General features: G+C 35.5%; 1 protein-coding gene across 4 annotated transcripts in view; it reads left to right on the top strand.

Moving 5' to 3' along the window:
• Positions 1 to 12,085, top strand: part of ESYT2 (extended synaptotagmin 2) — a 97,161-nt gene that overhangs the window by 26,166 nt on the left and 58,910 nt on the right. For all 4 annotated transcript variants that reach the window (XM_085317702.1, XM_085317701.1, XM_085317699.1 and 1 more), the window contains exons 2-4: positions 5,705 to 5,746; positions 6,722 to 6,856; positions 8,163 to 8,239. In XM_085317702.1, coding sequence (XP_085173828.1) covers positions 5,705 to 5,746; positions 6,722 to 6,856; positions 8,163 to 8,239 — 254 coding nt within the window. The remainder of the gene's footprint in view (positions 1 to 5,704; positions 5,747 to 6,721; positions 6,857 to 8,162; positions 8,240 to 12,085) is intronic.

The raw sequence follows: 12,085 nt of genomic DNA on the forward strand, positions 1-12,085 counted from the left end.
TCAAACATGCCAGAATGTTGTTTTCATTTTACTTTCAGGGCTTATAGTGATGAGAGCCAATAGCTATTGGCTCTAGATCTGTCTTATTTGTAGTGTGATTCAGTTCTTAATTTTCAGATATTTGATTTTTGTTTACTAACAGTTAGTGAAAGCTTGTGCTGCTTATTTTAAATAGCTTTGAATTTTAGGATATCGTTAGTCTTACTGATAATTACAAGGCCTTGTATAAACAGTTTTATGAAGTGCTCTGTGGGCTGTGATAGCCTGTGTGTGGCAGATACTGATTTTTCAACCTCTTACTAGATCTTCCAGACATTTCTTTTGAAAGATGTTACATATATGACTCGCCCCTAATAATAGTCTCAGTAAAACTGTTTCAAAAACTATTTCCCTGTCTAATTCCCATACAGGCAATATAGAGCTTTTTTTAATACTGATTATTAACTTTTCTATGCAAAAGCTGATAGTACAGAATCCATGCCAAAGTTAAGCAAAAACAGAGATTACCAAAAAATAATCAAAACAGCAGTTTGTTAATTTTGTCAGTGAGTGCCTGTAGTTTACTTTAATTGCAGCATTCCTGAGGAACCCTAATCATGATACAAAACTGTTTAATTTTCTCTCTCAGGAATACTGAATCTTGCAGTTTTATAACAGTAAGTATTTAGTGTGGGATTTTTTTTCCCCCTTGTGATTCAGAAAGTGAGGGAACTGCAATGTAACTGAGGGTGAAGAGAGTAGGAGAAAAAATAGCAGGAATAACGCTGGAGGTAGAGTTTGGGAAGAGAAAGGAGGCAGATGCTGGAATAACACGAGACAACCAGGCCTGACTGCTCCACTTTCCCTCCGAGCTCCCCCTTCTTCACTTCTCATTAGAACAGAACACTCATCTCTAATCTGTATTTAAGGATATAGTCTGTTTAGGTTGTGTTGAGCAGCAGAAGGCTCGGAGTTGATTCCTCCGTGGAAAGGAGGAAATACCTTGCCTGTTGCTCCTTCTCGCTTCTTCCAGAGAGAGGCAATTGCTGGCTGGGATACATAGGAATAAGCCATTAGCCCTGCTCAGCAGTCTCGCCTAAAATGTCCTTAGGTCTTCCTGCCTCACTGACTGGAAAACACTAAAGTAAATAGCTGTTAAATTGAGCTTAAATACCACTGTATTCACACTCTTAATTCTATTTATGTTGGGATTCATTCTCTTAATTGTTTGCCCAAATTTCTCTAGTTATTCTGTATTGAAAGTGCTGTGAGTTTAGACAAATTAATCTGGCAGCTCCAATTCCAAAGCTCATTTGATTTTAATATTTTTTTTTCCCCACACTATCCAATCTTAGGCACGCGTGTTTGCTCAGCAGTGGAAATAAAGGCTTATGCTACAGTCAGTGAAGAGTGCCTTCCAAAAGCGACGGGCGGTGTACAGCACCCGGCTCCTGTTCAGAGCTTCCCTGTGTAGGATGTTCTCCTCCACTGATGATGGATAAGGAGACTATGAAGACCAATCTTGATGCCCTTTTAGATATTTAGATTTTAGCTACCAATGCATGCTTTTGATACAAAGGGATTTTGGTCGTTGTTGTTTTAGCTTTCCAAAGAAAGCTAAAGAAAGCAGAAGGGATAGATGTCTAATATGGGGAGAAACATTTATGAGAACTGAAAAAATGCTTGAGAATGCTTGTTGTATTGAATGTTGTTTATATTGTGTGACCATATGATAATTAGAATAGAATTTACTGATCTAGATTGTCAGCTGGAACAACAAGTAATGAAGCAGTGCAAATGGAAGGAACAAGACTTCAACACTTGCATAAGCTAAGCGATGCTCACTGAGATAAACATCTTTTAAATCTAACTATACTATGTTATTTTTAATGTTAGCAAAGTGGAATTATTGGATTTATTCTTTGGGGTGAATAGAAGGAAGGGAAAAAGACATGCATCAGTAGTATGCAGCTTTCACCCCTAAATGCCTTTTAGTTCTGTAAAACTGAGAGAACTTTATGGAGGAAAACATTTCCTGGCTCTGCTGAACTATAACATTTCAGAGATTGGCTCATTTGAGCCTGTTCTTTAAAGGATTTGTTTAAAAACAATTCTAATTGTCACTTGAATGTTCTCTATCTCTATTTTCTGGAGTGCTTTTAGTGCTTTTTTTTTTTTTTTTTTTTTTTTTTTTTTTTTTTTTTTTTTTTTTTTTTTTTTTTTTTTTTTTTTTTTTTTTTTTGTGGTTTTTTTTTTTTTTTTTTTTTTTTTTTTTTTTTTTTTTTTAACTTTGTTGTAATAAGCAGCTCAGAAGAAAGTAATAGGTTTGTAGCAAAGAAATTTTCACTTTATGGAATACTTGTGTCAATAGCAGTGGTTTCTTAGTTTCAATGTAGGTGTTGCTTTTGTTGTTCCAGTTCACAAAAATAAGATGTAGGATTTATATACTGAACTATATGTGTAATCATAATAATTAAATAGAAGATTTTAAATGTAAAGGTTGCCTGATAGCTTTAGGAACAGGGAAGGCTAACTGCAAGGATAATCGTTTAAAAGAGTTTTAGAGTAAGGAGATCAGCAAATAATAACTACTGTGTGGTTTATATTCTAAAGTAGATTTAAGTTCTGTGCCGTGTGCTGAGCATTTTACAAATACTTTCAGAAGAGTGCTGTAATTTCACTGCTTCTGACTTTCTTGTCCATGCTTTCTTTTAGTGGCAGATAGATATGTGAAACCTCCATTAGACAGAACTAATAATTATGTTGAAGTCAGCAGCATTATTATTTGTCCTTTGAGAGTCACTTTGATAGCATATACTGATTACCACTTCTCAGAATTTCCCACCATAAAGTGCCTAGTCTGTGCAGTTTTATTTTAATGATTGTTATTCTTTGTCATATTAGAATGGCCAGCCCTGGTTTTGTAAAAAGATGCAGATGATCCTCTGTGCAGGTAACTGAGTTAATCTGGTCATTTTAGAAAAGTGTATATAGAGAATCTGAACCATAAAGTAATTGTGCATCAGTATTATGGAAAAAAGAACTTACTAGTGGTTTTGTTTTGTTTCACTATCTTCCAGGATGGAGCAAGGAACTATATTCCTTCTGATTCTGTTATTTTATTGATCATTACAAAGAATAATATGTTCTGAATGGAGTTTTTGATACTGAGCACATCCAAAATAGGAAGTAAACATGAGTTGTTCAGAGCTGAGCGCAAGTGAAAAAGCTGTCATGTGTTTTTAAAGTGCAGAAATGTATCTTTTGAGCACTTCCAAATATTTTGCGGTATAGCTTTTGATATGGAATTAAAACATTCTTGGAACATGTAGTATTATAACAATGTTGGTGTTGAACATTGTCATTAGGCTATTTCTTGCAACAATTCTCTCTAATTTTACTTTCCTTTGAATAATAAATAACTACTTCATGTGGTGGAAATGAGGCAGTACTTATCAAACTTGCATGAGCAATTTAATAACAGAAGCAAAGCAGAAAGTGTTTCCTCTGTCTTTTCTGAAATCTTGACTCCCTTCTCCTTCTACCCTACCTGTCTAATATTTTACACAGGAGTTAACAGATTTTTGCCCATTGGTTAGTCTCATTTTTGCTTCTGTTTCTTGCCATAAAGCTTCAGCGTGATTGTTTGGATACTGTTGTGTCAGTCCTGATTGATACAGGGTGTCCAAAGTTGAGTACTTTCCTCCCTCAAACTTTCCCCAAACAGTTTTCTTCGAGTAAGATTGTGTATTTGAGATCACAAACTCTTGCTACGCATTGTATTTTGTTGTTATTTTTGTACTGTAATACAGCAGTATTTTAGTGCATTTTTTTAGTCAAAAGCATTAAACTAATAGAATTAAGTAAGGATGGAAGAGGAGTGAGAAACAGGAATGGAAGATGTAATTTGTTAAGTTATTTATTACCTATTAACATGTGCAACTATAGAAGTAAACCAGTTTATGGATTACTACTAATCCAAATAACAGTAGGAGTACAATAGCTGTAAGACACTGAAAGCCAAGTGAATATGTATCTGTGGAAAAATAGAAGGATGTCTTGTTAAGCAAGGCCTGACAAACACTTTACAGTAGGTAGAAGAAATTCAAAATTAGTAAGTTACGGTATGTGGTTAGATACTTCTGCCTCTTGGTTCTTTCCCAGTCTACCTCTAGTTATTTTGCAAAATTCAGAGCTGAATTTGAAGGGTACTTGGTTGATCCAAGAGAGAGATGATATCTATGTTATTGCATTCAGGTATATTGAGTGTCAGCTGTGTGCTCAGTGCAGGGGATATGGCCTGTGCTTCAGGGAGAATCTACTCTACATCAGGGAATTCAGATCACTCTGTGAAGCCAGATAAATTCCCTTTGGGTTAAGGTTATGTTTAAGATTGGAAACTGTCCTTAGCCTACAGTGGGTCTCCTGTTGATGTCAACTGGATGCTTGTACAAAAGAGTAAAAAGTACAAGTATTTGAGGATGTTGTATCCTGTATTACTCATCTCACATATATTATTTATGGTGAACAGGTTTACCTTTAGAATTTCTGCTAGTTTTCTTTTCCTATCCCCATCTGTGCCTGCCTGTCTCTATCTACCTATCTATCTGTATGCTGTTCACTACTACTGCTGTTCCTGTTTTCCTCTGTGTGAAAGAGCTCCGCATTCCTGTCTTGCAGACATTGATCCGCAAGATCATTGATTTCTCTCCTAAACAAATCAGAATAAATTGTTCATGTTGGGGTATAAAGGTCTGACATCATGCTTCAGAGACAAGTAATTAATGAGCACTGACACATTTTCAGTCTGCAGATTTGGAAGGCAAATATTTTAGGAAAATATCAAAATGTTGTTCATTAGTATAAGGCTTAACATAGTGTTGGTGCCTTTTGATTTATTATTTTTATTACCTGAAGCAGTTTGAGAACCTAGCAAGACAAAAATTGAGTGTAAGCGCTGTTTAGCTATAACTTCATATAAGCAGAGTTTCCTGTTTGTGTTGTTGCAAATATTAAAAAAAAAAAAAAGTTTCCTTTTTTGTAAAAATTTCTAAATATTGACTCCTGAGGTTTTTGCCTGTTTTTTTGGAAGACTTAAGACTACTAACCATGCTGTGCTTGGAAAACAGCATCTCTTCTCCCAACAACTATTTGGTGTTTTCCTGGCATGAGGGGTACTTTTCATCCAATGTATATTTCATCATTCTTATTTTTCACTGATTTCTGTGGGTTTTTTTAATTTTTTTGAAAATCTTTTTGCAGTGTTTAAACCTATATTCCTGAATGTCAACTTCACTGAGTAAATATTTCTAACCATGATTTATTGATACTGCCAAAGATTTGACATGAATGAAAAGTAGTAAAAGTTCAGTAAGGATTCTGGCAGTCAAATGTGTAATGTTAAATGCAAATTAAACTTAAAAAGTAATTTTGTTGACATCTTGCACTATCTGTTAGCTATGCATATTATTTTTTCATTCTTTTTTGCTATTAAAGCAATACTTTATTACAGATTTCATTATTGAATGTGTGCTTGGACTTGTATTTATGTAGTTTAGGAATTACTTCATACTTGATCTGCTTGAATTGTCAAGAACCTTGAGTACTTAATTGTTGTTCACTGTATACATTGCTTGTATGGAGTTTATTAAGCTTTTCTGTGTCATAAATCACTTGACATGATTAATTTGTTATGTATTTGTTGTATTTTTTTGTTTGTGTTTAGGTCCATTTTCCAGATACTGAGAGGGCAGAATGGCTCAACAAGGTAAGGATGGTTGTTAACATTACCTTCAAAAAACATGAAGGGATGGGGGAGAATCTGAGAATAAGAACAACTAGGGGAGGGCAAGAATTTTGGAATAAAATAATTCTAACCTTCTGTAATTTTTATGCAGTTGAAATTCCTGGTAGTTGAACCAGTCACAAAAAAAGACTTAATTTATCATGATTCTGTTTTTAAGGTCTTGAAATTATCTGTGACTTGCTGAATGACTTCGGGTAGCATTAAAATAATGACAGCTATTACAGTGTGAAAGTCACAGTAACTATAAACACAATTTTTTATATTCTACTTTCCTGGGACACTTCCCAGTTATTGTGTCTTCCTGACCTACAGTCTGAAAATAAATCAATTTTGCAGTTTTTAATTTGTGTGTGTAATAACTAAGACACAGATCCACATAGCTTGAGTTTTCTTAATATCTTTCATGCAAAGAGCATAGAAGAATATCAGTCAATAAGAAAACAGCAAGACAAATTAACCATGTAGCATTTTCAGATATTGTAGTAAAACATCATATTACTTTCGGATTTGTAAGCCATGTGCATGCGTTTTTAAAAATACACTTAATTTGTTTTTTTTTCTTCCTCCTTTCAAATGCAAATAGACTTACCCCTCTTCATCCTTCTAACCAGCAGTGAGCATCAATGTAGGCTGCATATGCATTGATGTGGCAAAAGAAGAAATTCATCTTAGTGTTGTTTTGTTTCTTCTCCTCCAGTACTTCAGATTTGTGAAATGTTTGGAAACACAGTAAATCAAATAGAGGTGAAGGATGCAAAAAGCTTTTCTGTATGTCAGTAGATAAAAGGTGGCCACTTAGATCATGTAATGAGCTGTACAGAAAGCTTGTATGCGTAAAGCTTTCTATAAAACTTCTTACGTCTGCCTTAATATTTTTAATTGTGTATGAAAGTATGCTTAATTGCTTCCCCCCTCCCTCCTTCCTATTTTTCCTAGACTGTAAAACAGATGTGGCCTTTTATTTGCCAATTCATTGAGAAACTCTTCCGGGAGACCATAGAACCTGCAGTAAGAGGAGCAAACAACCACCTCAGTACCTTCAGTTTTACCAAGATTAATATTGGTCATCAGGTTGGTTTCTTGTGAAGTTTTTCTAACAGATTGTATCTTGCATACCATTTTCATCTAGTCTGTTTAAATCTACACAGAAAATAATTCTCAGTAACACTTGATGATAAGCCTCTTTCTGGTTTCTGTTATAACATTAAAATAGTATCAAGGAACAAATAAATGTTTATCTGCTTTTTGGTCCTGTGAAAGGAGGAGTCATGGTATATTAGCTCTTACATGCTTACAGAAGAGTCTGACCAGTCCAAGCTAAAAAGAAGTCACCATTTAAGCTAAGTTGGGCACTGCTTATCAGTGTCTACATCAACAGAAGTTTATTTCTGCTGAAATGTAGCTTACCACCATCTTGTGCAGTCTTATGTTCCTCTCACTTGTCATAAATGTACTTTTAAATAAAGATTTCGAACTTCATTTATTTTTCTTTCCTGAATGTCAGGAAAACTGAAGTTAAGATGGAGGGGAATTATTTTTCTCTCCTTGTGACTCTGTTCCATGTAAAATACAATTAGTATCTTCTGCACCTTTCTTTTTCTATTTAGATTGTAAATTCTTTTATATGTGGGGTCTCTCCTGCCATAGATACGTCTGTAATAAAGATTACACTGTAGCATAGCTTAAAACCATTCTGACTTTAAATAAGATTTAAATTATCTTTCACACCTGCTGCAGCTAGACTGAGTTATCTTAGACACAAGAAACAGCTATCCTTACTTGATATTACAGCCTTCATTGAATTACAGCCTGTGAACTGTAGTCCCAAACACAGTGGGAATCTGATATCAGTGAAACTTCCATATTATTTAAACCAGAAAATAGAAGCAGAGTTTTGGTCAACTCTTTAGATGAGAGATCTCCAGGAAGGGAAAAGTCAATGCGTGACAGGAGGTGGTGCTACATAAGGTAGTTGGTGGTCTTCTCCAACCTAGTATTTAATGAATGTTTAAGTTATGGAAGGTTTGGTTTATTTTACTTTCATATGACTCATAAAGCAGAGAAAAACGGAGCAAAATGCTTTACATTAACTCTTACGTAAAGCATTTTGCTCTTACATGAGTTCTGGGAATTGTTTTTCACCCATTCTGACTAATTCCAGCCAGGGCATTGTGACTGAGTAGATCTTAGCAAGCTAATACCCTTAAAATTACTGTTTGAATGACACAGAAAGCTTTGCTTCATGCTTTTTAGTAATGCATGTAGTAAATGTCCAACTTCAGACATGAATATATGTGTGTTTACCTTTATTCCTAACTTAAGAAATTAGTATGATATATTTGTGTAGAAGGATCCAATGTTTGCTTGATTGTTTCAGCCTCTGAGGATAAATGGTGTAAAAGTGTACACTGAAAACGTGGACAAAAGGCAGATCATTTTGGATCTTCAGATCAGGTGACTTTTATTATCATATTACAACAGTGTCCGTGTTCTAGAATGCATGCTGTGTGTGTTTGATTCAGCAGGTATATGGGGGTGGAGGGAGAAGGTTAACAGTTTCATTCTGAAGAATCACTTCCTTGAGCAAATGAAGCTACTCTTAATTGTGTGTGAATGGAAGAAGGAACTGCATGCTGTAAGTAGCATTTATCTCAGATAAGTAGTATATCAAGTGGCTGAGAGGCCTGCATCACTAAAGTAATAAAAAGTTGAATAAAAAGATGAATAAAAATATTTTCCAAAGCTAAAATGCTGTCTTTGAAAATTCTTCCTTCTCATACATTAAAACTTGACTAAAAATTTAATCCAAGCCAAAACTTAGGGTATAAGGTGTTTGGGTTTTTTGTATTTTCCTCAGTTACTTAGGTTCTTTAAAGACCTAGTATTGGAAAAAGTGAATCATACCTGCTGAAGTACTTGTGCTCGTATCATCAACTGAAGTAAATCTACATATTATATAATGCCAGAGCAATTATACTCAGCTGCTTCAGGTTTCTTTGCCCTTTCATCATGACCCTTTTGTTATAGTTTTATAAATAGATCTACCTAATGTTTGCCAAAATCTCTTCTCAGCACTATCTACAGTCACAGAGCCTTTTTGAAAATACAGTTATTTTTAACAGTCACAGATACGTGTTTCAGTGACTACTTCTGCCTGTCTGTAGCTTATGGAGAGGCCAGATTTGTCAGTAAATAGTGATGCAGCAAAAAAGCAGCCTTCTGCATTTCTTGTTGCTTTGCTGGCAGTAGCCAAGAGAATAGCTAGGCCTCTCAGCTCCTACTTCCAGACTTTGAGCTTGGTAGTTATTAATTTTGAATAATTTAGATAAGTCTTGGCTTTGCTGAAGACTGTAGGCTTGTAGCTGGGCCCCAGAGTATTAAAAGATCTGCATCTACTCCTGCTTCCTTTCCTGGGCTTCGTAGTGGGGAGGCTGGCTACCTCTGTGAGCAGGGCCCAATCCGTATTGAATGGAATCACTTCATCGCTGTGGAAGAAGGGAGATAGCCAGATCAGGGTTTGGTGTTGCTGGTGAAAACACAGTGGAGTTAGGATTGTCCCTTGAGAGCTTGGGAGTATGCTGTCAGCCTTAAAGGAGAAATAGCCTTTAGTGGTCATCTTGCAGCCACTTTTGATAGTAACTATTCTTACCTCACCTCTTGAGCCCTTCAGGAAAATGGACTTATCTGGCCAGTGTGGACACAGTGCATAGTATAGGAGCCATTCTTGAGATATTTGAGGGACTAAAGTAGAAAAGTAGATGGTGAGCTGGTTGAGATGTTCTTGCGTAAGTCTCCCAGGATCACTTCTTCTCTCGAAAGTAGGTTTACTCTCATCTCCTGTGGGAATAGTCTTGCGGAATGAGGTTTTGTTTTGTTCTTTCCCTGATTATCTTCTTGGAGTGCAGCAGATAAATGTAAAAAGGATAATAGGTTTGTACAAGAATTCCAGGAACAATGTCCTACTTCCTAGACTTTGAATGAAATCTTCAGCTGTGTGTCTCACTGCATTACGTTGCAACCTACTTAGAGAAGGATAGCAGCTGGAGTAGAATCTAGTCCAAGAGGCTGAAATAAATTCCTTGAAGTAGCCTAAATGGAGACAATAGTGCTGAGTCAGGAAAAGGTTCATTTAGCCTGACGATCTGTCCCTGCTGCCAGTGGTGTAATCTCAGACTGAAAATGGAAAGAGTTATGGAGGGACTGCCACAGCTTCTGGCAATCAAGGGACTGACTTTGGCGATTTTTATCTGAGACAGCTTGTATTAAGATTTGTCTTTTGCTTCTTATTCAAAGATTCTCATCAAATGAGCTTCAGACTGATGCCCTTCCTTCCCAGTATCAATCATTATTGCTTGATTTTATATACGTGCCCCGGGGGGGGATCCTAATCTCTGGGGTTATGACAGTAGTAAGAGGGGAGGAAAAAGAGGCTCTGTGATAAATGTTTGTGACATGTTTAGATACAGAATTATATGCTGATCCCAACTTTAAATAATTTCTTAGTGAATCAACCTTAATTCTCTTTAGCAAGGTTGTAAAGAACAGTTTCACTGCTCAGCTGCTGGAGAAAAAGTTCATAACTTTCTGAGCAGTTATCCTGGTAGCTAGCAACCTCTAATTAAATTAGTTTGTTTTAATTTATTTTTAAAAGTAAAGTTCGGGGCTTTCTGTAAGTGACCCCAATGTTGTGCAGTCAATACCGTTAAGTAGTCTTTGGTAATGTTAGCCTTCGTTTCCTGAATAAACTTGAGAAGGAAGACAGGAAGTTTCACAGCAATAGCTGTGTTAAGCCAAACCCTGTGTGTATTTGGGGGCAGAGGAGCAGGGAAGATAAGTTTTCTGAAGCATATTCATTCTTCTAATATTCATTCTTCTGATAATCTCCTTTATCCTGCCGTTTCACCGTGATGACTTCCATTAACCCTTTCCCCTGTTAGTCATTTGTGACAAGGTATAAAAGTTTGTTTTGAACCATGTAGTTTATTTAAGTAGTTTTAATGTGTTTCCAAGGTTTTATCAGGCTTCCTCATTTGCGTGCATCTTCCTAGGTTTTTTATTTTTAACGCTGATCACAAAAGACATCCATTTGGGGTTCTTTTGTTGTGCCTGCAAGGATATTGTGTACGTTATGATTGTTATTTCAGGGTGTTTTTTCAAAACCTTTTGAATTAGGTCCTCTATATTGCTCAGGACACAGTTATTTTTCTTCTTGTCAACAGGTTGATTAGTTAATCTGTGAAGCAGTTATTGGAAAATATATTTAAAATTCAATCTCAGGATCATATTTATAAAGAGAATATTTTGCTTTCTCTTATTCCCTTCCTTACCTCCCACTATATCAAGTTAGTAGGGTGACTTGTCTGATTTTACTCTGTAAATTGTAAACATGTTGAAGTAACTGTTTAAACCAATCTGTGAGCTTTATGCTCAAGCATTGTCCAAACTCATGTTAAAATTAAAAAGTCTAGTTTCTAGTGACAAGGATGTGCAGAAAACTGCTTGCGCAGGTAAAGATAAACAAGCTTAAATGGATTGTTAACAATAGCTTAACAATAAATATAATATAAACATTTCTATTTATTTTTGCCCAAATGCATGAAGTAGTAAGCACTTTGGAATATTAAATATTGTAGATTGTAAGATAAAACAGCATAAACTCTGTTAAATTAAGTTTAAGCAAAGATAATGAAGGCCGAAAAAGACTGAGGAAATACTTGCTAGCAGAATACAAATGAATTTTTTGTCCCTTTCTCATAACAAAAAAAAACTGGAGGCACCAAAAGAAAGTTTTAGGTTAGCAGGTTTAAAAACAAGTATTTTTCACGTCACAAACTGAGACACTTACTACCACTATTTTTACAGAAGGCAGAAGTAAAAATGGGTTCAGAAATGATTAGAGACATATGCACTAAACCTTCTAAAATAATGAAGATAGTCCAAAATGCTGAATCACATAATACTGTTGCCTGGGAAATATTTGCCCTACTAGTAGTATTTTTGTTCCCCTCCCCCCCCCCCCCCCCCGATACATCCTGTTTCTTACAATGGCCAGAAACAACATACTGTGCTAAATGCACTTTTGGTGTGATTAAATACAGCTGTTCTTATACTGCTATGTGACTGTTCTCATTAAACTTTAATCTCTCTCTATGGTCAGTACATTACATTGATCATAAATTCTTGGGATATTATGATGTGAATGTATAAAATGTGCTTACTGAATGAACCTGTAAGCTCTATATTATGCTAGATTCAAATTCTGTACTTAATTGTTAATTGTTAATAGACCGAGTAAAATAC

The sequence above is a fragment of the Rhea americana genome, unplaced genomic scaffold (assembly GCF_003343005.1).
Source record: "Rhea americana isolate MKP2758 unplaced genomic scaffold, rheAme1 scaffold_50, whole genome shotgun sequence".
Taxonomy (NCBI): Eukaryota; Metazoa; Chordata; class Aves; order Rheiformes; family Rheidae; genus Rhea; species Rhea americana.